Below are 27,126 nucleotides of genomic sequence, written 5' to 3' on the forward strand. Positions count from 1 at the left end.
AAAAACTGGAGCATTGCTGGCAATGTACTCGACTCACTTTTGACCGGAGATATATAAAATGCAATGTAATCACGTTGTAAAGATGATCAAGGATGCGAAAGTGCATTATCATCAAACCTTAATCCGTGAGAGCAGGGGTGATTGTCATCAGATTTCTTGTGTGATTGATAATTTGTTTTGCCGTAAGTCAGTTCCTACATTTCCTACTCATAAGTCTTAAGTCGAGTTGGCAAATTGATTCGCAAATTTCTTTCAAGATAAGATCAGCAACTTACGACATATGAGTAGTGTGAGTCAAGGAGATTTTGGTATTCAAGATCCAATTGTTCCTGAAGGATGTAAGCTTAATTTAGGCTCCACTACCTGTGCACAGATCCAGCAAATCGTACACAAGTGTCCTCCAAAAACTTGTGGTGCTGACCCGATACCGACTGCACTTTTAAAATGCTGTCTGCCTGAAATCTGCTCAACAATCACATCTCTTGTTAATTCCTCTATTAACCTTGCAGTTTTTCCAAATGATTTTAAGATGTCTACGTTACTCCCATTCCAAAATCTCGGAGCCTCAAGGCTGATCAAGCCAAGCTGCTTAAGAATTATCAGCCAGTTGCCAATTAACCATTTGTCTCCAAGGTTCTTGAGAAGGTGGTTGCGCAACAACTTACTAATCATATGACCAGGTTTATGTTACATGAACCTTTTCAATCGGCATACAAGCGCCATCATGGGATGGAAACGGCTCTTGCCCGCATTCAAAATGATATTTGGAAAAATATGGATGAGGGCAAGGTCTCCATTCTGATATTACTTGATCTAAGTGGTGCGTTTGATATGCTTATCATGACATTTTGCTTCATCGATTAAGGACAAATGTTGGAGTTTCACAAAATACCTTCGATTGGTTTTCTTCTTACCCTAGAGACTGTTTACAAAGAGTTCAAATTCAGTCTTTATCGCCTGATGGTCGGAGTGGATTGGATGTGGGAACCATGAGTGACACCTATACACTTAAGTATGGTGTCCTCCATGGCTCTGTACTTGGACCACTTTTATTCAATGTGTACATGTTGCCATTAGGGGATGTTATTAGGCATCATGGACTGAGTTGTCATTTTTATGCAGATGACACTCAGTTGTATTTGTCAGCACAGCCAACTGCCAGTAACACACAGCAACAAGTGCCAGTTTGGGAAAAATGCTGTGACGACATCAAATGTTGGATGGCGATTAATTTTTTGAAACTAAATAATGATAAGATAGATCTGCTTATCATTGGATCACATACATGTATGTCAATGAGCAAAAATTCCTAGAACTGTTGTGAATATTGGTAATCACAGAGTCCAGAGTCTGGGTGTGATTTTGACAACAAAATGAATATGCAATCCCTCATCAAGAACATCTCTCGCTCTGCAATGTATCACCTGTACAATATAAGCAAAATTAAACGTTTTTTGGTCAATCAGCTACGGAGCAGATTATTCATGCACTTGTTATGTCTCGCATAGACTATTGTAACTCTGTTTTAATAGGTCTATCGGCGTCATCCCTTGCTCCTTTGCAGAGAGTCCAGAATGCTGCAGCAAGGTTACTCACTAATGGCAAGAAATTTGACCACATCACTCGTGCGCTGATGCAACTACATTGGTTGCCAGTAAAAATAGTGTAACTTTTAAAGTGAGTCTCCTGATCTTTAAATGTCTCCACGACAGTGCTCCAAGTTATTTAAGTGATTTGCTTGATGTTAGAATTCCTAATCGACTCGCATGTTCCGCGCTGGACTCGTCAGGCTTACTCTTCCAAAACCTAGGCTGTCTTCTGCTGGCGAGAGGATGTTTTCTATGGCTGGTCCCCCGTCTCTGGAACCAGCTTGAAGTTCATCTTAGAGAGTCTAGGAATGTGGAGAGTTTTAAGACCGGGCTGAAGACGCACCTTTTTAAACAAGCAATTTTAGTTTCTTATTATTGATTTTGATTATGGTACATGTAGGTTATATTTATTTATCTATATTTTGATGTACAGCGCCTAGAAGCAGCCTGATGGATTGGGTCCTTTATAAATGTCAGTTATTATTATTATTTAACTAGAGCTTTCAAGGAAATACATTATCTTATCTTTTGAGCAAGAAACAACCAATACTAAAAATACCTGTGAAATCATTCATCAATAAAATATTGAACAGAAAGTGTGAAAATACCTAACCCTGTCAATTGTTCACATAAATAATTCTGACAATACCGGCCCTGTCAGACAATTGCAAACCATTTTAATGATTGTTTTGTTTTGACTAATAAGGATGAAGTAAACTCTCTCGTATCCAGGTACCAGAGCGTGTTTTACACAGCAGGCGTTATCACTTCCCAGCAGGCATTATCAAATGTTAATACAAGGTCAAGTTGCATGCTGTTGAATAGGAAGACTGTCTGAGGTGTTTATGAATATCCATTAAGAGTGCTATTCTTTGTCTTTGATTGAAGGTGTTTTTATCATTCAAAAGTATTGTGTAGTTTGGTTCAGCAGGAGTGGGGATGGAGCTAAGACCTCTCAATATTTTTTGGTTTGCATTTATAGTGTCCCTTTGGATGAGTTGGTTTAATAATTGTGTTCTTCTAAGAAATCTTTTTTTATTGGATTTGGTTTTCTTGGTTTTTGCTTTGCAACCAGAGAAATAGTTTGATTCTGTATTGAATTTTTTCTTGCTGTCTTTGTTTTGATGAAGGTGGATAGGAATTGAAGTGGAGGATAGTGGGTTGTATTCCAGAGATTAGAGCAATATACATGTAGACAGCAACAATGCTTGGCAATCTCATTTGGAAGATGCGGTTGCCTTGAAATTAGACTGTTTGGTTTAAGACATTCAGTGTGGATGCCTCTTGACATGCTTGAGGTTGGTTTGGTCATATGAAGTAGCCAAACAGTTGTTGGGCCTTGATGCAGTCTTAGTCTTGAAATTGCTCATCAATAATTTGAAGAACTGTTTGCGAGGTTCTTGTGAGCTGTTCCTCTGTGGTTGTTAGCTGATGTTGCTGCTCTTCTAGCATACATGTACATGTAGTCTACCGCCTGCAACCTAGGCAGATTACCAACACATATGCATTATTTCCTAGTCCATTACTTCCTTTCGGTAAATTCTCGATCACTAATAGTGCGCCCTCACTCACTCGCCCCCTACGAAAGCGTCAGTCATGTTCGTCCTCTCTTTCTCATTACGTTATGGAACGTGTTGTTCTGGCTCCAAATTTTGGGGATTTTTTCCTTTGCTAACGCGTGTTTTGGTGTTATTCTTTGATTATTTTGCTTGTTTATTTGTTCTGATTCTTGTGAATGGTAAGATTGTTCCTTTTTCAGTCTACTTCTAAATATTTTACCGTTCCCTTTTAAGTCTCGTGCAGGTGGCAGGTTGACCTTGTGTTGACCTGTTTCAGAGTTTACCCAGGTGGCATTGTTGTTTTGACATACAGTAATTGTGCCATAATAAACTGAGTATGTGTGTTTATTTATTCCGTTTTCCTGCATATTTTTTGTGATTTGCCCCAAATTGTGGCATCCTTGTTTATAATTATTATTATCAAGAGCAATTGTCTTGTTATTCTCTGATGTTTTGCTTGTTTTCTTTATATCGCCAGGTATTTCAGTGTTTCTTGTTCTTCATATTTGGATACTTATTGATTTCTTATTGCCGGATTTCGGCGGTTCTAGTTTCTTGACATTTTGAATACTTGCTTTCTGATTTTTTCGTATAGCCAAATATTTTGGTGTCTTTGGTTTTTCGATTCTTCTTCACGTTTTCTGTGTATTAGATAATTGAGTATCTCAAGAGAAATTTGAGTAGTCTTCAACCTGCTTCGAGTATTTGCCCGCTTGCGGGCCAGGGATCGCTTAAATAACAGGGACCGTAGGGCATTGGTTTTTGTCCTTGCTAATTCAGGAAATAGGACAGTGGGGTACCCTTATTTGCTCCAGTACTGTACTGTCGAGCACAGGAGTTCGCTCTTTGAGCATTGAGTGAAATTTGCAAACTGGTAGTGGCGGTACAGGTGTGGTATCTGGTACTTACGCAGCGTGCCCACTGACCTTGAGAACTGGTATCTCCGGTCCGGTCTTATTCCGATCCATTACTGCCTTTGGGAGCAAAGTTGAGTCCGCCACTTGAGGGGCCTCTCAGGTGACTCAAAACTTGGCAGACAATAAAAGACCTTGGTGTGCTGACCGGCGTTATATAGAGCATAGCTCTCCCTGCGGGCCTTTGAGCTTTGAGTATCACTGGCCTCTAAGCTCCACTACTGCCTTCTGGAGCATTGCTGAGTTTGTCAGGCAGCTCAAAGCTTGGCATACCGGTACCATAACAAACCTCAGTATTGCCGTAACGCAGGGATTTCTCCGGTGAGTGGGTCTCTTCGAGCATCGAGCAACATGTCTGGCCCATTAAGACTTGAAGGTTTCATGGTGAAAGAACTATATGACTTATGAGTAAAACGATTGCGGTTAAGCCGTGGATCAATCTCTTTCTTGAGTATATGTAAATGGCCACTGCCTAAATTGCTAAAAAGGCAACAATTTGCCATTTTTCAAGTGAAACCAAGAAATTCTCGAGGGGGTGGACAAATATCTACAGGAGGATCGCAGGTCAACGGCAATACCGTACATAACCTTTGTTCACTACATTGGAAACAAATTCTGGTGGGTGTATTAGATCCTAAAAGTAGGCAATTCAGTGACGTCACCAAACCCGTTGACCGGATGCCCGCACGTGCGCACGGGCACACACACACACAGAAAGTGACATGAAACCCATGCAAAAACAAAAACATGACAAAGTTTTAACACTCATATCTAACGTTCCCTACATCCATTTACCTTCAAATTTTAGGATGGCAGAAATAAATATCTCAACTACTGATCCCCGAAAAATAAGCGCAAAAAACCAAATACTTCGTGAGAAAAGTGAATAAATTCCTCGCGGAAGCACGCCCGGGGTGACCATTGGCCGCGCAGTGGTCACAGCGTCGATCGTGCAAGCTCGCACGGCACGCGTGGTTGCACGTGGTTCGGTTTTGATCGGATCGACATTCGGGTTTTCGTTGCTAATCCGGAGCGTGTTTTGAAAGCTACCCGAACCCCTCCGGTCTTTTCCGAAAGAGGAAGGATTCACGTTCATTGTGTGTTTGTCACATCGAAATCGGCCCAGTGGTTGAGAAGCTACGTCACAACCAACATTTCAACGCCGTGTTTCTCCTTGAAGTTTACGATCTTATGTTTTGTGACATCGTGAGTATAAAATATATTTATATTAGTTGATGATTACGAGTTTTTAAGAATATTGGCCAAGTAACAGCGTCCGGAAATGTATTTGTTCCGGACCACGTTTGAGCAGTTTGCACGGAGAAATCGTTCACGTTAAATCTAGACTGCGTACCACTCGACGGCGCCCCCACATATAATAATGGGAGTCTGGGTGCCCGACTAGTTCAAGAAATTCGTAAACGTGAATCATCACCGTCGTATATTTTGAGTCCTTTTATCATAAGCTCATCAAAATTAATCATTAATACCATTCTTAAAGAGTAAAAAGTTTCCCAATCTCTTGGTAATGGGTTTTTTAAGTTAAAAAATGACATCATTGTACGAATATGTGCTCCGTAAAATCATCTCATGTGGTGGTTTCTATTTCGTGATAAACTGTTCAGGTGTTCACGTCATGAAGTGAACACCGCGTTAACGTGTCTTTGACATTGTTCAATGGGGTTTATTTATCAAAGTATGAGGGAAAAATATAATCAAAGAAAGCAAAGCCAATTTGTAAACTTAGAGATTTTGTTTGGACTTTCCAGTCGATCTACACCAATTTAAGGTTGATCATAAAAAAATACTTGTCACTCCAAAATAATGTTTGCTAGGCCTATCTCGAAAAATCTTCTCTTTAAAGTTACCCAATCATTTTGCAATTCTGAACAGAATTTTAGCAGAATGCAACTTTCTAAGTAACTTACTTCATGTTATTTATGGACACTTTCCTACTTTTAGGACTACTTTTGAAACATGCCTAGAACAATAGTGATCAGTATCATTGTAATACAGAATAACCTTTAAATTGTTGCCTGTTCTTTTCCTTTAATGATAAATCATACAAATAATCTATACTTTTGTTTAATGGCAGACGCTATATATTTGATCTTATTATTTTGTGTGTACTTTTTAGATATTGGGCCATATGTCAAGGAAGCTGGTATCTACCGGAGGCACTTCGCTCAGGATGGACCAAGCTTCCCAGTGCAAACCCACGTCAAGAATGGACTCGTCCTTGAACTGCACAGCTACATCCAAACAGAACTATCATTGAATTTGTTAGTATACTAAAAACTAAAATCACAGGTGTGATAGGAGTCAAAGCTCTGCGATATGAAAGTGACAGTTGGCATTACACCCAAAGGGTTGTAAAAATCCGCAACTCTCTTTACTTACTGCAAATATTTGCAGAATTCCTTAAGGTTGTCTTGTTCCAATTTTTTCTCAAATTAAAGGTAATTAATATGCAAATCATTTTCACTTAATTGAACTTTCATCTGTAGTTTCTGAGGAGTACAGGGTGTGTCAAATACATTAGGAGTATACCGTACACGTACATGTGGCATTGATCCTCAAAAATCCCAATAATTGGTGCTTTACTGTTAAAAAACATGAATGATTATTTATGCAAATTGATCAATTTTACGCATTGCATATATTGATTAATTAATTAGAAAATGGCTTTATTTAAGATAAGACAAACAGTAATGTTTACCAACATACGTGTAACCACCACATCAGAAATTTAATTGAAGTCTACAGCTGCCAGGAGTCAGGACATCTCGTTTTATTGACATTTATATCAATTAAATATGCAAATCAGATATACATTTGTATTTTAAATGTGGAAATTTGTAGTAGTTATGTGCAAATTTGTAAGAATGCCAAGTTTGACAGAAATAAAATGTGTCCTTCCAATGTAACAGAAGAAAAACCTTGTTTGAGTGAGCTTTTCCTGGTGCCATTCACTTTATAAAGAAAAACAAAGGATGACCTTTGACCTGGGAGTCAAAATTAGACAGTTGTTTGCGATTTTCAAATGGATGTATCTTGAGAACCGCTTGGCTGTTTTGAATGATTTTTTCACTGTTAAACTCCTGAAGATATGCTCTTTCATATCTGCTATAAATTGACTGTGTAATGAAATAATTTGGAAATCATCTGAAATGCCTACTAAAAGGCCTTTTGCTTTTTAAGACAACCATCAACCCTTATGGAAAAGATTGATGCCTGGATTTTCTTCATATTCATTGTAACTGTCAACAACATCAAATTGAATAGAATCAGAATACAACTCAACATGGGATTTGAACTTAACTTTACTGTTTTGAGCTTGAACATCTACACTACTGATTTAATTGAGGTACCCCTCGAACTCGTACTCGCTCGCACCTGGCGGTTAAAGCCTCGTATCCCCTCGAAAATTTTGCGAGGGAAAACGAGCGCTCGCGATACCCGCGAGCGTAAACGAGCCCTCGCGGGCACGCTCGCGAGACAGCACGAGCGCTGTCGAGTACAGTAAACAACGAGCGTTAGCGAGTGCCACTGGTGGGTGACGGATGACCTCCACGCGTGCTCCGAATACCGGCCCAGTCACGACTCAGTGGCCGTTTACAGTCGTGAAGTCGTTGCGGCCCTTCTGCAAACTTCGTTGCTGCAAGTCTTAAATTCCACGATGACGTTTACAGTGGAAATCGGGAGACATGTGATTGATTCAGTGGCATTGTATTGGCGCTAAAAAGGTGGCCTTTATGGAAATTTCGTAAAATTTTATTGGTCGTTCGTTACTGCGGAAAGGTACTGTGAAGGGATTTTTTTACCTTTGGTTCTTGGTTCAGAAATATTTAGCAGAGCCATGACTCGCTAGGCTTAGTTTAAGTTTACAGTAATTGCTTTGCAATTTCACTTTCAATGAAGCTGAGCATTTTTGATCTCTGAGCAAAAATTAGCTGGCATTTATTTACCCCCAATTTTTTTTCGGCAATCATTTTTAGGGAAAGGTCGGACAGTTGACGTCTTTGTACACATGCACATGTACAAAATGTAACGACAACAGTTTTTGTTAGTTGTTATTTGTTTTGTTATCCATGATACCTGGAAGTGGCGGATTCCACTGTTGGATATCAGATTAAATAAATAAAAATAAATATGATTAGTGGGTTCGGATTGATTGTGTAACCAGATAAAGTAAATGATACCCTTGTTAGACTATGCAGGTCAGGTCATTCCAGCCACCTTGGCTTAATCATACTTTCACAGTCTATTCGCGATAATGTTTCGCCCTACCATGAACGCTTGAAAATATGACAAGCGCAAGTCATCTGCAGCTGTCTTCAAGGAAACCACGTTCCTACAGCATCACGTTATCTTTCTTTGACGGTTAAAGTTGTCAATCAGGCCTACGGCCTTGGCATTTTGTCTAGGCAGTATGGACAGTGTGGTGAAAGTAAAGTCTTGTATAAGTTGTAGCGGTAATAGGGACAAGATTCTTCAGTCATTTGGCGGAATTCTGTCTATCTTGTTTCGACTTACCGGCTCTAATTTTAAGATCTTACTTATTCTTTAGCTCCGATCATAGAAATTGACATTTAACTTTTGACACTGAAATCACTTTCCAGCATACTTTTCTTCTCGTTGTATTTTGACGGTCAAGTTTTTATAACCGTAAATATTCTGGAATAATATTTACAAATCCCTGTTACCTCCATGAGTCACGTCTTTTTACCAGGAAATATACCTCCATGGTACATGTACACATACACAGTGCGTGTACTAGCGCTCAGCATGTATCCCACGTATACATGTACATGTACATTGTACAGTACTGTACTGTACACGTACAGCGTAATTATTCTGATGCAGCAGTCGCACGAGCAAAGCGCACGTGGTGTGGCCGGTTCCGTACAATGCCGTCGCACAGACCTGACGCCAGGGTAGGATTTGGAGATAAATGTAATTTGAGACATCGGTTTTCATTGGCTCTTTTATGGACAAGAAATGGTAACGTTGCAAACGGACCAATGACATTCAATGTGTGAAGAGTATTCTTGCGCGGTTCAGCGTGTGTCAGCGATCGCTGTTTTCCAAAAGTATAGACGGTAGATAGACTACAGCGTTACCAACACGGTTCGCAAAGAAGCCATTTATTGGGAAGGAGAGGGACATATTAAGTTGATCTACAAAGGCAGTAAAAACTCATGGCGATGAGAATGCTTGGAACGTGGAAACAAACTCTGGATGATTTTTTTCCGAGTTCATTTGGAAATTAAAGGAGCCGGTCAAAGCAAGTGGTACAATACTGAAATAAACCATGCATCATTGGAAAAATGCGATCGTGACTAGCATCAGCCCCAATCAAGTTAAGGAAGACGAATTACCGTATATCGGGTGATATTCTCTATTCCTTTCTATACTCTGTGTTTTTTGGGGATGGGGAAAGATAAGTTTGTGATTTTATTAAGTCGACCTTGGATGACATGGTCCCTTTCCATGCACGTGTTAAGCATTTGGATAATTCGTGAGTAAATGGCTTTTATAAACGTGGTTATTTTTTATTATTTTATAATGGCTAATTTTAAAATCTAAAAGCCTGTGTATTATTCTCTTATCTATACTGACTCTATCGTTTCCATTAATTTTAAACAAATGTGACTTAACTCTTCCTTGATATTCCAGTAGTCTGCTGTTATATTTTAGGTAATGACAACCGTACCTGGGCTAAGTGTACATGTAGTTCGATTTCATTTTTTTGTGTATTTATTTTTGGCCTAAATTCACATTTACTGAGAAATAGCCAAAAATTAAAGTTCGTAAGTGACAAATACATGTACTGTACATGTAGATACAAACAATACATTCATGGGACGGCGTTAATGTTAATTGATTACTGTTGTTGTTATTGTTTTTCTTGATGAGCCCATCCTTATTTGCCAATATGTTTGCATGCCGCAGTCATCTTCAGGTAAACGTGTTGTTTTTAAATATCTGCAGAAATGAATTCAACAGAAAGATCTAAACCCCGGGTTTTTATGGGTTTTTTGAAAGCATTGTAAGAAAATTGATTTTTTGCCGGCTGTGCTCGCATTTTCCGAAGTTCACTGCTAATAACAAAAGAGTGTTCCCCCCCAAAAAAATAAATTTACACGCACGTTAATTCCCACATATTTCTGGACTGTTAAAGTTTGAAATAATTGGTGTTCCAGGCTAAGGCCCGTATTATGTGTATACGCTTCACGTCACGGTCATAATTACAATCTTTAACACCTTGTATCCCCAGCAGACTCAAGGGAGTGATCAAAGATTTTTGTCGCGAGGGGAAATACAAGATCCTGGATTGGACTGATCCCGGTGCTTATTGATAAGGACCAGTAGCTATCTGCTTGGATGTTAAATATACAACTTTTTGGCAGGCCAACAGCGATATTAAGTGAAAAATACACAAATACATTAATTCTCTCTTGATCACCATGTGTTATTTTTTTAAACGAATGTCATTAGTAATTGATTTGGGGCAATTTATTTTAAATGCGTGTTTATTTCGTTGAACTGTAGATAAAAACACATAAAGCGAAATATCCCATTAACTCCTAAATGTGCTTTGAGCGGGCTTCAGCTCATTTACATAAAAACTGCAACGGAGTAGTCAGACGCCTGTATGACATACAAAGACTACACAATGTACATGTACATAATTACGTGACGGGAACCAGTCCAGATCCTGAGTGAGCTGCCTGAAGTGCGTGCATGCGCAAAACCTATACATGAGGCATTTCCTTTGCGAAGTGTGCAACTGTCTATCAGAAGTGAAAACCCGTTTGAGTGTAGTGAACCTTACTCCCACTATAGGCTCCCATTTCGAGTTTATCTTGGCGAGAGCAACATGGTCCGAAGACTTTCTCTGTACGCGAAGTCGTCGCATCTGTCTGCTAGATTCTTCCGGGGCTCGCCAAAAACAGATTATCGAAGACCTACAGAAGGGACGGCATAGTCGATAACTCGACGAACGGTACGACTGTTTCTAAAGAAATTTAAAACAACGGGATCTTTCGCGAATAGAGCGGGGTGTGGGCGTCCTCGAAAATTTCCAGCATCCCTAAATCAGCTTATTCACGATTTGTACGAAAATGACGACGAGCTAACTTCTCGTGATGTCAGCCTTATTTTGTATAACATATTTGGTCTTGAGGTGGCAGAATCAACTATTCGCCGCATTCGTTTAAAGTTAGGGTTGGGTGGCGAGTGGACCGGCCTACTGCCCACTAATACGTCCCGCCAACAAACAAGCACGCCTTGATTTCTGCCGTGATGCTGTAGGTCGTGGTGACACCTTCGACGACGTTATTTTCACAGATGAGTGTACGGTGCAGCTCGACAGGCACAGCAAGCTGACGTTTCGAAAGAAAGGCTGTCCAAGGAAACTCAAGCCGAAAGCCAAACACCCAGTTAAGCTGCATGTGTGGGCGGGCATTTCAAAGCGGGGGAAGACTCCCATCGTTGTCTTTCAAGACATAATGGACAGTCACTTCTACCGGGAGGAAATTCTGGAGAAAACACTTCTCCCTTTCATCCAGAAGCGCTTCCCACGTGGGCATCGCTTCCAGCAGGACAACGATCCCAAGCATACAGCTCGAGAAACTAAAGAATTTATGCAACAGACCGGGATCAACTGGTTTCCTTTACCCGCAGAATCGCCCGATCTTAACCCCATAGAATGTCTGTGGCACGAACTCAAGCACTTTCTTCGACGCAAGGTTAAACTAGCGAGCAAAGATGAACTCATCGAAGGAATTCACCTCTTCTGGCGAACCAAGGTGACAGTAGAGTCGTGCACACGGTACATCAACCACCTGAAGAAAGTTATTCTCGCAGTGATAGAAGGCAGTGGGCGAGCAACGGGATTTGAATCAGCTAAAAAAACCAACCGGCTCTTTTCAGAGCCAACACAACTTCAAAAATGAGATAGCATTCTTGTCATTCGTGATTATTCTGGGGTTACATTTAAAACCTAGAGAGCAACGAGGAATCCATGAAACCACTCGATATACTTCTTTTATAAATTGAGCCTGACTAACTTCTTAACATAAACTTTTTGATTTCTCACTTTTAAAATAACACGAGGATTGTGGTTACTAGCCGCCACACTTTGTCCCCTGTCACATTTGTCACATTCAAATCGAACCCCCCCCCAAAAAAATAACCTCCAAAAATCCTCAATAAAAAGGAATATATGAACAGTTTTTGCGATAAGTCCAAAGGTCTTAAGCTCAATGAGACGCATGTACAATAGTTATGAACATTGCCAAAAAACCACTCAAGTTCATTGGTTTACAAATCAAAAATGGGTTTCTATACTCAAACATTACAAACTGGAACCATATATGCTTAATAAACTAAGGACAAAGGAAAGAGACAACTCTCAGTTACAAAGATCGTATTGATCCAAATCATTAACAGAAAGACATATACGTTTCTAAAGACCCTCAACCCCTCAATAAAGACGACAACAATATCTACCAGAAATAAGCCTAAACAAACGCTCACCAGTTTATCGTGTAAAGTTCCAAGGAAAGAGGTATAGGAAATTTGTCGCTCAATTAAAATTTCCGCTACATACATTTCCATATGGACTTGAAATCATAATAGCTGATAATAGTTATGGGTATGGGCTTGTACCCTCCTTTACATTCGTTTCCAGTCATGTCAAGAGGAAAAAATATTAATGACAAACGTAGGTAGGTACATCAGAACACAACACATAGTCCTGGGTAACAGAGGCAATAACCTTGTGCTCGTCCTTCCCATATATGCATTGCAGACTGTCCAAATATGTTACATTTTCAAAGGTCCTCCTTTTGCGAGGGGGGAATAGTTGAGCTCTTAGCGACTTTAAAGCCACGAAACATGATCTTGGTCACTGGGGCATGGGCATGTACATTGTACAGTAGACATACAAATACAGTAATGTACATGTACACTCTATACTCTATTTTTATAACTAGACACATCCCTAGCCCTCCGCATTTCACGTACTCGCCCGTATGTCCACCCTAGCACTCAAACATGTATGTCCACTCAGTTCAAGTGTGCCTGTGAAAATACCCTTACAAAATATATGTGTACCCGCACGTCCGCGTAAGTATAATGTACATCTGCTCCCCCATCCAACAATATAGACCTACATGTAATTTTTTTTTTGAGAACCAGAATTTAGGTTTGGCTTAAGTTAGGGTTAGACGCACCCCTTCTCCCATTTCACGCACTCGCCCGTAAGTCCACTCAGGCACTCGTAATTTCCCGCATGTCTGCGAAACCCTTGCACAGTATTTGAGTATACATTGTACGTATCAGCAACACAGCCGTTTTGCATGGAAATCCCGATTTCAATATTAGAATTTCAAAGAAAATGAAGATGCTCAAGAAGAATGAACAAAACTGAGCTTGTTGAAATTGCACGACGTTAAGACCGTCTTATTAATCATAAAAAATTATATTTTTGTATCTCTACAACGTGTCTGCATGCGATCACTGAGCATGAGTGATGCGATCACGGTGCCGTTTCCCCTTCCCCCTTAAATAAAAAATTAGCAGCAAGAATTTGTGAGACAAAGGGGAAATCCAGAAAAAAAAGCATCTTGAGACCACTTTACGGGATATTTAACATCACAGGGGAGGAGAAATCGTCGGAATTGGTATTCATGACACTAAATTAAAAAAATCAAAAATTAAAACTACTTTCTTCATTATTGTGTGTCGGATACCAAAATTTGAACAACCGACTTATCCTGCACGCAACACATATTTATTGTTTGGGCACCCACTAAGACAAAAAAAAGTTCCAAGCACCATTTGACTTGGAGCCCCATATCTTTGACCACCCATAAAGGCAGACTCCCGTAGTTTGAAGCACCATTGACTTGGAATGCCATCATAAATCAATGTTTGGGCTTCCACCGAGGCCAAAGAGCGCCAGGTCGAAACAACAATTCGTTAGGACAGTGCCAGAACAATTCAAAACTTCACCAAACTGAAATGATTTTATATACATATCTAATGTCAACTCATGTTTCCAGACACCGTTCTTTAATTAACTTTCTTCGTTTGCACTCCCCTGTTGCACTAACTCAAGGGAGGACATGGTTGCAACAACTGTTAGACACTCGCTACTCCTTCGACTTTGTCATACAATGCACAGCATAGAATTTTATCTACTCTATTATTTTCATAATGTCAACAGTAAGGAATCGTTCATAAATTAAGTTGGTGTTTTATCCGCTTTAAAGATATTGCCCCACGCGCAGTGCACGGCTCAAGAAAGAAAAAAACCCATTCATGAAATCCTTAATCCATAACAGGTAGTAAAATTGCTATAATTTCCTCTGAAAATACTTTTCTTCCAGAAACAAATGGATACCATCTGGCCTATAAAGGTTGAAAAATGCCCTTTGAAATTAGTTGTGCTTTATCAAAAAGACACGAAGACGTTGGGAAACAAGAGCGCGCCCACTTGTTGACAGCTATACCATGCCTGCCGATTGCCTCCTGGGGGTTAGCCCTAAAGTAAAATGCTGGTGGGATGGATTTCGGACCAGGGCAAAAATGTTCGGGGGTCAAGCTCTCTGCTGCTATGAACAAACATAACGCCTCTGTCCTATTGAGAAGAAATCAACTTGACACATTAGTGCCTGAATGAACCACAATAGGCCCTCTCATATCCTGTAATCAATCTCGTCGGTCACATATACAGGCACTTCCAGTACAATAAAAAATTGCCTGGGTTAAATTTTAACCCCAGGGAAGGTGAAAACTGCAAGTACTCATTACTTTAGGTTGTTTCAACCCAATATTATGGGTGTTTGAATTAGATTTCTGGTTTACAAACAATGTTGATATCCACTCATTTGGTGGTTGAAAAATTAAACACAAAAGAATTCTCATCCTAAAATTGGGTCAACACAGCCCGTATTTGGGTAGTTCCAGATTTTACCCTTCCTTGGGTTAAATTAAAGCCATGCAATTACTTTTTTCAACGTCCTGAACTTTTTTGAGGGGTCTTGCGTCCCAATAACTTAATACTGAATCCCCAGTGATCCCTTCTGGCACAGTGAAGACGGATAAATGACGGAAAGAATATTGAGGTCAAGCCTCGGGCACTCAACCTTTAAATGTTGACCACGGGCAACTCAAGTTAACACCGCTCCGGACCGCCAATACCCCATCCTTTCATCTCAATGGGTTGAAAACTCAATTCGTAAGCAGTTTTGGCGGCCCCAGTCCGAAATGAGTGAGCTCTTTTTTTCCACAGAAAGCCACTGTTTTCTTCAAGTTCGCGTTTGAAATTGCTATGCATTCAGTACAGACCCATGAATGGGCAAAAGAGAGGGCCAAGGCCCGATGGACGACATGATACATACTCGTGCAAGGTTGTTAATGGATAAAAATCCGGGTTGTTGGTGGCATTTAGTTGAATTCTTTGAGGGGAGTCGGTTTTGTTATTTTCACTGTATGGGAAGGAAGTCGGCGCTGATAAATGGGGAACTCCATTTGCCAACTCGATGTGAGATAGACACAACACAGATTCTTATAACTTGAAATGTATGAAACCAAAGAGAATGCACACACCACGGCAGCTATAGTAAATGCATGCATGTACCTGTACATGTATATGTACAGTAGTTTTGTTTCATACTGTGCAGAGTACGTGGAATTTTTCTTCCGTGCATGCACACGTGGATTCCTCACTACCTCAAACTCGGCCGCAGAAAGTCTATGTCCATGGACCAGAAGCAGCCATGGACGACAGTGATAAATATTCCCAAACCAAAAATCAAGAAAATATAATTTTCACAGGTGTTCAAGAAACATATCAAAGGAAAGCTCACTTCCTCATCTTTCATTTCCCTTCCAATTTTCAGTGGACCAACCGGTGACTTTTGAAAAAATTCTCTTCAGAGAAAACCCACCGCTCAAAACAGTCACGAGGCCATCGCCATTTTGAAAATTGATGCCTACACTCTATTGCAAAATACAGCAATTAGGAGGGCCCTGATAATTTCCTAAAATACAAGGTGGCAGTCCCACTCCCACCCCAGGATTTTATCCACCGTACAATTCACGTGCACAGACTCTAGTACTAGCAGACTCTAATACTTGCCCGCTTTGGCAATTATTGTCATCTTTACTGGCCAGCAACATGCAGCTGTACATGTGTGTGCATTTTACGAGGGCATCCTAGGATTGACCATACACTCTGACACCGAATGAGGTCTCAAAAAACCACGATTCTTTTTACCTCATACGTTTCAGTCATGGCGACATTACAACTAAATGATTTTTGACCCAAACCGATAGTAAGATGCGCCCTCGGAGTCTCAATCAAGTCTCGTGCGTGAGACTGTGGTGAGACACTGCAGCTTATGACCGGAGCAAAATAGGGGCTGTAGTAATAATAATTAAAAACAAATTTAAAAAAAATCGACAACATTTACATGACGATCTACCACTCACTGCGTATGATTTCAAATACATTTTCATACTCAAAATTATATAAACTTTTTCATCAAAACGTCTGTTTAATCTAAACAAATGCAGTTTTTCCGTGGTTGTAAATTGGCGGAAAACTCAACAATTTTTTTTCTGGGGGGCGGGGCAAGTGTTGCACCCTATCCTGTTAGGGAGTCAACTACAAAGGCGTAGAAAAATGCATGTGACGTGATGGGTTCGTCAACTGCGCGGCTGGGGCATAGTATAGTGCCGGAGAGCTCGCCAGAAAAGTGGAGTCATATTCGTGGAAGTTCCTTTTTTTTCTTAGGACTTATTTACGAACTAATTTTCCCTAAATCAAGAAACCCTTCATCATGTCACAATGGGTCCAGTTAAAGAATGGATTTTTTGCGTGGTAACTTTTTATCCTTGATTTGTTGCGATCCTATCGGAACCGCTTAGACCAATTCTGAACTAGGAAAAGTGTTGTCGTAAATGCCACCGATCCTGCGGGAATTTTTATCGACAATTTTGAAAATAACTTAATTTTAATGTAGTGTAAGGACGTGCGCGCTGGAAAAACCAGAGGTCACGACCCACCGACCTGTAATCTGAATTCAAATTAAGATGTAAGTTTTACATCGCACTTGTCGTCAGCAGAGGAATTTTCTGTGACGTAAAATTGACAGTGTAATTATCCTGCAACCCCGTTGGCCCTGTAAAAATTTCGCGTCGGGAGGGTAACTGCGATCGACACTTTACAATTTACACATTTTGTTGGAACTGGCAGCAGTCTCCGAAGGTGCTACCAGAGAAAGATACAGTGCGATGACGGCTAAAAGAAAAGGCGCAACCGCTCCTGCTTTGAGTTGTTGAGGTCATTGCTCTCAGACCCGCACCAGTCCTGTTCTAATGTACATTTACTTCTATAGCGGTAGAAACCTTTTTTTTCGCGATACGCACGCCAACAAGTTTCGCTTTGGCTGCATGTTATTCATATACATGTACCTGTACAGTACCCACAATCACCCTTACTGTTGAAAACGATTTTGTTTGAAAAGGCACATACGCATGTTAATGCAATTGGCTATTATTACTCAATGTATTGAACTCGCTAAACAAATTTATACTATCCACGATTCATGATGTAAAGGTCAGAGTATACTGTATTAATATAGGACTCAATTACTAATATTTGTAGGCCACAAAGCCTAACCGGCCGAGTTTTCCCCATGACCTGAGTAATTGATGTGTGTTGGGGGCATCAACGACCTCAGGGTAATGGGTGTTCAAACTATGACGGGTCACATAAGTTGTCTGTCATTACTTGATCTTAAACAGTGCAAGTGAAACCCATACAGTACATAACAACAGTACTAGTACTACACGTATAGAGTGATCCACCTGTGACATCACTTCTTAAAAACTTGGCACACGGGAAAGTTGGGACTTTGAGTATACACCGTTATATGTACACATACACCGAGCCCCGGAAATTTGCGCAAGAGTGTAACCATGTCTCTGAGGCAGTTATACAAAATTCCTAGAGAAGTGTTGGTTTCGTTTGACGATAAGTCGACAAGCATAATGCCTACAAAACTCATCAAAAACGTGAAACCCGGCATAGAAAGCGGTGAGAGGGTGGAAGTGCTATGGGAAGGGGAATACCTTCCGTGCGAAGTTCTCCGATTTTCAGGTAAGTCAACATGAACTCTCAAACTTTTTGCCTCCACTTTTATTGTTTTAAATGGCTTTCTCAGCCAAACAGAAAGTGAAAGTACTATAGATGCTGTTGAAGGTCTCTACAATATGTCTCAATCATTTTTAAGTATAAGAGAAATTGCGCTGTTGTTTTAAATTGCCGCTGCCAATGTAAATAATGAGAAAGAAATGCTCATGGTGTGGTTTTGCATACAGTTATTTCAATTTCGAATCGTTTTGCCTTCTTCACTTCTGCATAGACGACCACTCTGATCTGCTTTTTCTACAAAGAGCTCTTTCGAGGACCAAAGAAACCGTGGCTAAGGTAGGCCAAAGTGTGTTTTATGTACCTCCAAGGGGCAAGTTCCAACCGCGTTTTCGCTGACTTGGTTTGTGTAAAGCGCATCTATCCCACCCAGGTTGACTTCGGATGGAAATTTGTCCGGCGTATCGTGAATAAGTCTAGGAACAGCCGTAAACGTTTGATGTTTGTATCATTTGAAAAATTCTGAACTCTTCTTCACTGAATTCATAATAGAATTTCCGGAACAAACTTCGAAAAAAAAAAGCCTCTTCAAATCCTCCACATTTAGAATCTTTTAAATTCCTGTGATGCTCGCCCTTGCCAAAACTTGCTTCTGCTTGTTTCATTCCGGGATAAAACTTTCCGTCCAGACAAAGTGACTAGGACTATTTTTGTTATCTATTTATTTTTGGTACGACGTTGCCACGAGAGTCCACGTACGGTATTTTGTAAATGAGTTCCAACGCCTCAGTTAATGGGTCTATTCCCGGGTCGTAATTGAGCAGACTTAAAGGGAAATGGCAAGTTCATGGATGAATTTCAAACACCAGAATGAAGCATACATTTTCACCTATGTCCTCCCAGGGCTACCCATAAGTTTGGTCTAATTTCATAGTCGCAGCTTATGCTTCATCTATTTAGGTTCAAGGGACGAATGAGAAAAGAAAAACGACAGATGTCCAAGATGCAGAAACTGCCAGTGCCAGAAATTCCAAGACAAAGGCAAGTACATGTATACAAGGGTATTAACGGGAAACACCGTCATAGTAAAGTCTTAGGAACTTGCTACAAATTAACTTACTATCTTGTATATTTTGTAATGGAAATCATAGAAAACAATAGACTTGAGACATAAAAATTGTGCATGTTATAAGTATAACCCAATATAAACAGTTTCCCACCCGAACTCGACCGTGCGTAATCATGAACAAAATCAAATTGCTACGCGTCTTTAGACGCATAATACATAAATTCGTGAAGATTTTTCTCGTTTAATAATGTAAGTACTATTCTGAAAATGTTTGGTAATGGTTCAAAGGACCAGTAACATAGAAAGGGCTCGTGCATGTACCGGTTTTCCTCATCAGGTACGAAGAACAACTGAGAACCCCCAAAAGCCGCAGGAACAAACTGCACAGACGTCTGGAGCATCAAAGATAAAGGTAAGAGTATACATCTACTCCACGTACAAGGCAAACACCCATGACTCGGGGAAAAAAAACTTAGGTCTAGTTTCATTTTGTTAAAGTATCAGAACTGCTGAATGTTTGATGAAGTGTTAAAACGAAGGGTGGGGAGGCAGGATAAATAAAACAATAAATGGCTTGTAATTGGGAATGTATTGCTTTCATCAGGTTCAAACAAATTTAAAGAAGAAAGGAAAAACGCAGAAGGTCAAAGAGGCGAGAACTACTGGTACATCAAAGGTAACGGTTATTTTAGGAAATTCACACACACAATATTGTAAACGTTTCTCAGGGGAAAAGGTTAAATTTTTTATTTAAACCATAAGAGTGTCACTTTCATTTTTTTGCAAATTGTCATATTTCCATAAGTTTAAAGGACGCTTTCCCCGCCGTTAATCGAACATGAACACACCGCTCGTGTTTAGTACGTGTTCCATCACCAATAACTGTGTATCATGGTAATGTCTTTTCCTGACAGGCAAAGAAGGTGCAGAAAAGGCCAGCTAAGGTAAGTAAATGTACATGTATACGACAGCTGCTTCCCATTTGCACTTTATAATAATTAGCATATTCGTGTGTATGTGCACATGGATTACGAAATTCTCACATTAAGATCTTCCCAAATCTCACATCATTTTAGAAGAAAAAGATTAATAGGAGGAGGGCCTAGGAATCCTGTGGGAATCGAATAATCAAATCAATCATGCCTCCAAAAGGTGGTCAATCTATTGACTTGGTTTTGCCTCACTGATGACCGCACCAAAATTAGCCATGTCAGTTTTTCGTAGGTCTGTAGTGTCATAAGGGAACGACCACTGGTTAATCACTATCATTTCAAAATTGAGGTTTTCCAAGTTGGTAACTCGGATTCATTTAAACGAGAGGAAGGTGGCCGGGTATTAAAACTCCTTCTAATATTCTAGCTTTGGTCTAAAACTGCCAACACAGAATACAGAAAAACTTGGAAATATGTACAAGCATGCTTTGAAATGCACACTTTACATGTAAATATTTTGCACCTTAAATTAGGAGAAGAAGAGAGCAACTGTCCTGGCTCGGTTCTGTGTTGACGATGACGATGTAGAGGCTGTGGAAGAGCAGTTGGTGAGTTGGAAAATGTTGATGTACATGTACAGTTGCGCGTTAATAAGAGCAACGACAATACAAGATTGTGAATACAAGATCGTGATACCGGTGTATTATCATTCCTTATAATACATGTATACAGTTTTACAAGGCTCCTGTTGAAACATGGGCATTTCCCAGTCCAAAGGACCTCTTACTAACAAGGTCAATTGAGCATGTTGATATTCTTCCATAGAGTTATGGAAATTTTGCCACGTCAAGGCAAACTACAGTAATGCCGTCCACAAGTTAAGTTGAGAAACTTCTCCCTTCAAACATTAGTGGAGATCACGCTTCAAAACCCTCTAGGTATACATGTATTTCATCTGTGGGCAAAGCGTTTGACGTCTTTTAACAAAGGTCCATAATTTGCATTTATCTGTTATCAGGAGAGGCTTGAACCACCCCAATCACCTAGGGACCACCACGGGTCAGAAGAAACAGACGGCCCTGTTCTAGCACATGTAAGTGGTACACTCTAACAAGTACTACACAAGTCAGTGCTACCGAAGTACCAGGTTATTTTCAATCCACAAAAGAATTGTCCTTGATTTTTTCATTAAAAAATTATCCCTTTTGCATATACATGTATAGGCCCTAAAAGCACTAAAAACACTGAATTCAAGGAACTCCGACCTTTTGGAACAGTGCGTGTCGAGTACTTGTGTTTAAATCATTGAGATACTATGTTGTCTCGTTCTGTTTCTTTAGACTGCAGATGATGATCAGGCTGCTGAAACCCCGGCCCGTACCAGCTTAGGGTCACCGGATACTATAAGTCCCGAACAGGTATGCACCCATGATACACTTTTAATAGGCCTACTCCCAAAAGTTAATGCTAACAGTAGAGTCAAAAACACTCAATCTTGAGCGGGTATGTGGCCAAAAATAAGGCATAGACTTTCATTCAAGAGAGGACACGCCAAGCAATATCCAATAATGACAGTCTATCAAAATGACATTATTAATCCTTATTTTGATTGAAACCTTTGCTTATATGTACGTGTAAGGACCATTTTGAAAAGTAGATACTGCAGTCATCAACTTCATTGCTACGTCATTGCATGCCAAATCGAGCCACTCAGCAGCCAATAGCCAAATTGTCTGCCTGTGTTAGCAGATATAAAGTTCATGTATGTACATGTAGATGTATGACATATTTTTCAACTACGTGTACATGTGTATTTAAAGGCACCGTTTCACACGTTACACGCTTTCTGTTGGCAGATACCATACTTCCCGGAGCTCAGTTTTCTATCCGATGAAATGAACAGCAACATGGGAAGCCCCCTAGAAGTAAGCATTCCATTTGACAACAATGGGAATATATGAATTTTTGTTTATTTCATCCTTACTGGAGACTGCACAAGTATATATTTCGCGGCATTCACACAGATTCCTTCCCTCTCCGAAATGAGTGAACAGAGTAAAAACTACATAACTCTGCCAGGTTTGGGGATTTGCAATCCAATTTAGGAGTGGAATTTAATCACAGTTCCACGTATTTCCCGAATGGGCTATCTCTCACTATAAAAACAGCACCAATCTTGTGGTAGGCCACAGCTCTCTCCCACTGGTCTGTATCTAAACATGAGAGATATGTGAGTTGTCATGATTGCATAATGTCACTCATTAGCCTAATGCAGTCTTTCCTTCATTTGCTTCACAGGATTCTTGGTCCCCTGCATATAAAACAAGTACTCCAGCCAAAACACCGATGGCAAGAATTTCAGTAACCGATTTGGAGATGTTTCGTAAAATGGCGAGTCAGATTGACGACTTGTGGAAACACAAGTTCGTCCCTGACTCGCCATCAAAGCGTTCATCTCCAGTCCCTCAAGTGACACCACCACGAATGGGATCATCAAGGCCTGCCTTATCTAATACCGCTTCCACCCCCTCAGACCCTCCAATGAATCTCTCGTCTCTTTCGACGGAAATAATAGCGGACCATAAAGACAGCTCGTCCTCTGAGGCGAACTTTGCGCTTTCGTTGGTCCGTTTATTATTTTCGAAGGAAGAGATGAAGGCAAGTAATTGTAGGGGCGTTAGGGGGAAGACGAAGCTTGACCCAGTAAGATTGAACCACATTAAAGGAATTCTGAAGGGTCGAACATCCCTCCCTCCAGAAACGTTTGAGAAATACTGGAGAAGAGATTGCTTTAAAGCCATTGATGAGGGGTGCAGACGACTTAATCGCTCCAGATCCTTATTGTAATTAGTACACTTCAGGTATGATTAATAGCTAGCTAAAAATATAGCTACCACCAATATAAACTGTCCGGTTTCTGGTCAGCATCTTGCGCCAAAAGTGGTGCGGTAACGCATTTTGTAACCCTCATCTTTTTTTCTGGAATTGATGTACATATACATTGTGTACAGCACGGGTTGTCCATCGCGACTGTAGTAAAATTAATATTGAGACATCATAAATTCATACGGATTCCTTGGATTGAATTTCATTATTTCGCGTACTGAGACTGATTTTGGGGAAAAACTAACATTGAATACAAGTGCAGTTGTACATGCACACCGATTAATTTGACAAATTAAATTATTGTTCATTTTGGCTTTCCAGATTTCTGCCCTCACCTTTTTGCCGGCTGTTATTGATTTGTAATCTTCCCTACACACTGTACATTGTAATTACTCCGTTTTGGTGCTGTGACTGTACATTTTCATTTTGAAGATGTTTTGTTTATGCAGAGATGTCCAGTATTTGACAGTTGATACTGAATCTTTCTCTTGGGGAACTTGAGAATGACCTTACATATTTCATTTTTAAAGTATCTCTCAATACCAACGCATTCTACAAAATTCTTGTAATGTACATGTAGGTCATAGTTACGATCAGGTGTTGCAAATGTTACGTTATTTTATGAAAAAGCAAAGACAGACCTGATAAAGTTTTATTACAATGAAAGAGTTGCAACAACGGTCTGTCATCCTGTGTAAAGGTCGACATTCTTCCTTTTGACAACACCACTATACACGATTATGAGGTAGAAATCAACAGTTAACCGAAATTGTATGACGTCAAAATATGTTTAAAAAAATGAATAAAACTGTTTGATCGTAAAACAATGAACACCCAAATTCGGAGTGAACTTTAATTCACTCCGAACTATGTAGAAACATTTGTGGTCATGTTAATTAGTTACCTGATTTAATACGCTGACCACAAGACGGCCATAGTTGATTTTACAGCCCATGCTCTCAGCAAATACAATGTATTACATGTAGTCCATGAACAGCTGTTGAAGAAATACCGACTGTCCATTTTCTAAAGTATCTCACAGAACCAGAATTTCTTAACTTAACCTGAGCTCTCCCAGGAACACGTGGCCGTTGTCGTGTTTTGTTACGGATGGCTATAAATATTCAGATTGCAGCGGCTACAAAGATGCTTGTACCTTACTCCAGTAAAATGTGGTCAGTAATCAACTTTGTGAGTTGGAATTCGGGTTCTTCAAAATTCTTTTGAAAATGTAAGCTTTTAGTTTGGACTTTACGGATCGACGAACATGACGACGACGGCTTTCCTAGTTCTAGATCGGTTTAACCAGTTCCGAATCGCAACATATACACGTTCTTCTTCACAAATAAAGAGTAAACACGAGGGAAACCTGTTTATGAAAAAAACTGATTTTTCATTGAAGAATTTCTTCATTTAGAGAAAAATCAATTCATATCTTGGGACATCACTGAATTAAAACGTACAACTTCCGTAACTTTCAATGTTCAGCTGTACATCAAGATAAAGGGGGGCCTATTCTTGAAGTGTATTAATATGTTATGTGGAGTATTTATGACCTTGGGTCATCCTTTCATTTTGAAAGCTTAGTTTTGGAAAGCTATACAAGTGAACTGTGTACTTGACTTAACGAGAATGTTTCATGTGCATTCGATTTGCTACGAATTTCTACCGTTGATTGGTATTGATTTTTCCCCAGAATCGAAGTTTTTTATCCTTACGCAACCCTCTATTTTATACATATTTTTCTGTATTTTGCATATGCTGCTGATTTCATTCCTGCTATAGTTCTACCTACATGTATGGTAGCGTATATTCGGCATTCGTCCCCGATTTGACATAATAGACTGGAAAAGGACCAGGACATCGTTAGTACTGCCATTAGGGCGGATGAACCGTCCGGGAAAGAACAATTTACTGGATATCAACTGGATAGCCACAATTCCATCAATGCACTTCCCAGGCTACACGTATTTTCTAAATTTCATTATAGGCCTACATGTACATATGCATTTATAGAGGCCCTCTAGTCCTACATGACAGTTACATGCTGGAAATTCGTGGACAGTTCCGGCTGTCGGTGATCCCTGCCATATATCGACGGACCTGCAACTGAAAGAAAAAAGTTCATGTCAAGTAATCTGTTTTTATAGTACTTGAAAGGTTTGGAATTACTTTCTACTGTTGCTAACAATAACAAAGGAATCGTTATTCGGGAATGTGTAGGCTTACACCACGGTCTCCTTGTAGTAGTACATTTTATTTAGGAAGCAACCGGGTTATCGAAATGAAAGTAAGAATACTATAATGTCCCAATTTACGCCTATCCTACGAATAGGCTACTTTTTAAAACTTATTTTAAATACATGTATGTCTCGTGTATATACAGTTCTGAAAGACTGAATAATCCTCACACATCACAGGAACTTCAATCGACGATAATAGATTTTAAAGTCGAAAGAAAAGTAACGAAACGTGTTTGTTATTTTTAATGACTGTTAATTTTCTTTTACTGGTGTTGACAAAGGCAAAGTGTAGTCTGCAGTATTGGTCTCAGTCACTTTGTAGTAATTTTAAAATCCCTGAGAATGGGGTGCAATCTCAATATTTCGACCAAGGGAATGGTGTAATGGAGCCATCCTACTTTTTCGTAGTGGAGAATGTAAAGATTCTTTCAATTTCCAACAAACAAATCCATGCCGTGAAATACGAATTTGTTACGCATGCACGAGTAGTGAATTCAGTCCGGCACGTAAGCACATGTGATCCAAAACCAGCAGCAAAAAATAAATGTAGATGTTTGTTTGATTTCAGTAAATGCTTTTAAAAAGGAGACTTTGAAAGATACTTGGATGCGACAGGCATTCAAACCAGATATCATCCCCTAGGCCTATGACTGTGAAATGGGATCGATGGAGATGCCAAGAATTTGGTGGTGTTCCCACCCCCTGTTTCTTCCAAACCGACCGATCATGTCAAAGTGTGAGTTTGAAAATCCGGCCCAAATCCCTCTTGAAGAAATCTTTGGGAAAACTAGTACAAGACGAAATTTGCATCCTTTCAAAAATGCGCTTTTTCGAAAAATAGGCCTATAGGCTATGAATCGGAAATACAAAGGCGAGGTTCCTTAGTTTTCGAGCAATTAGGTTCGGAAAACAGTATAAGAAAATTACAATGCGCCAAAATAATTTCTGCCATAAACTGATCGACATAATTCGTAAGCGGTGTAGTTTGACGTACACCAGACAGTGCAAGTGGAACGTAGGCCTACCTGGCTGCCGCAGGTTTGATAAATTCCAAACTTCAATGTTGCTTGTGCCATGCCGTTTCCGTCCTGTGATCGGATTACATGTATCAGGCGGAACATGGCGTGGAATTATATGTTATGGAATCTAGCTGTGTCAAATGTGTGAAAAATCCATGTTCAGGTGATGCGAAAGAAAATATCCTGAACTAAAACCTGCTAATTAATGCAAAAAAAAGGACGACTGCCTTCGACAACATACGGACTTGCTACACGTGCAAAAAGGGAATTCCCCCCGGTGAGAAATGGCCAGCGCAATATGCACGGCGAACAAGGACACCAGCGTGCCAGTGTTTTTTGAACACACTGGTTTCCGACTGTCGAGTCACATCGGCCGTATGACAATCACGCTTTGCACTTGTGCTAACGTACCCTTATACATTGTACATGTACATAAACCTGTACGTGTACAGTACATACATGTACACGTACATGTACACGTACATGTACATGTGTTTGTATTATACTGTACACTGTACATGTACATGTGGCTTGATTGCCTGTGACTTAGTGACTTGAGCATATTTCTTTCCCATTCACCAATAAAGTATTCTTTGTGAAAAACAAACAAGAAAAAAGAAAAACAAAAAGAACCAAATCATACAAAACAACTGGGGTACATTTGCCCCGGATGGATGCGTCGTGTGTGTTAGTTTCACAGCCACAAAAACCTGACTTTGCCAATCGGGAACAAGATATTTGCCCC

General features: G+C 40.0%; 1 protein-coding gene and 2 long non-coding RNA genes across 3 annotated transcripts; 2 read left to right on the top strand and 1 right to left on the bottom strand.

Moving 5' to 3' along the window:
* Positions 1–5,144: 5,144 nt before the first annotated feature.
* On the top strand, positions 5,145–7,000 carry LOC110987371 (uncharacterized). Its single transcript, XR_015423880.1, has 2 exons — positions 5,145–5,268; positions 6,200–7,000. It is a non-coding gene; the product is annotated as an uncharacterized LOC110987371 (long non-coding RNA).
* Positions 7,001–17,386: 10,386 nt separating this feature from the next.
* On the top strand, positions 17,387–23,719 carry LOC147795456 (uncharacterized). The gene is made up of 11 exons (XM_087131881.1): positions 17,387–18,241; positions 18,507–18,571; positions 19,193–19,273; positions 19,639–19,713; positions 19,906–19,977; positions 20,216–20,245; positions 20,767–20,841; positions 21,252–21,326; positions 21,574–21,651; positions 22,090–22,158; positions 22,532–23,719. The coding sequence occupies exons 1-11, from the start codon at positions 18,061–18,063 to the stop codon at positions 23,078–23,080; spliced, it is 1,350 nt and encodes a 449-aa protein (XP_086988007.1). The 5' UTR covers positions 17,387–18,060; the 3' UTR covers positions 23,081–23,719.
* Positions 22,182–26,887, bottom strand: LOC147795457 (uncharacterized). Its single transcript, XR_015423873.1, has 2 exons — positions 26,388–26,887; positions 22,182–25,228 (listed from the first exon to the last, which is right to left on the bottom strand). It is a non-coding gene; the product is annotated as an uncharacterized LOC147795457 (long non-coding RNA).
* Between the last annotated feature and the right edge of the window lie 239 nt (positions 26,888–27,126).

Source organism: Acanthaster planci, unplaced genomic scaffold (genome assembly GCF_054643075.1).
Source record: "Acanthaster planci isolate LZ-2023a unplaced genomic scaffold, COTS_SCS Contig24, whole genome shotgun sequence".
Taxonomy (NCBI): domain Eukaryota; kingdom Metazoa; phylum Echinodermata; class Asteroidea; order Valvatida; family Acanthasteridae; genus Acanthaster; species Acanthaster planci.

Excerpts from the sequence above, each read along its gene's own strand:
- LOC147795456 (XM_087131881.1), top strand. The coding sequence starts at position 18,061 with ATGTCTCTGAGGCAGTTATACAAAATTCCTAGAGAAGTGTTGGTTTCG. Across the intron at positions 21,652-22,089 it reads ATACTATAAGTCCCGAACAG|ATACCATACTTCCCGGAGCT; the intron begins GTATGCACCCAT and ends TTCTGTTGGCAG. Across the intron at positions 22,159-22,531 it reads ACATGGGAAGCCCCCTAGAA|GATTCTTGGTCCCCTGCATA; the intron begins GTAAGCATTCCA and ends TTTGCTTCACAG.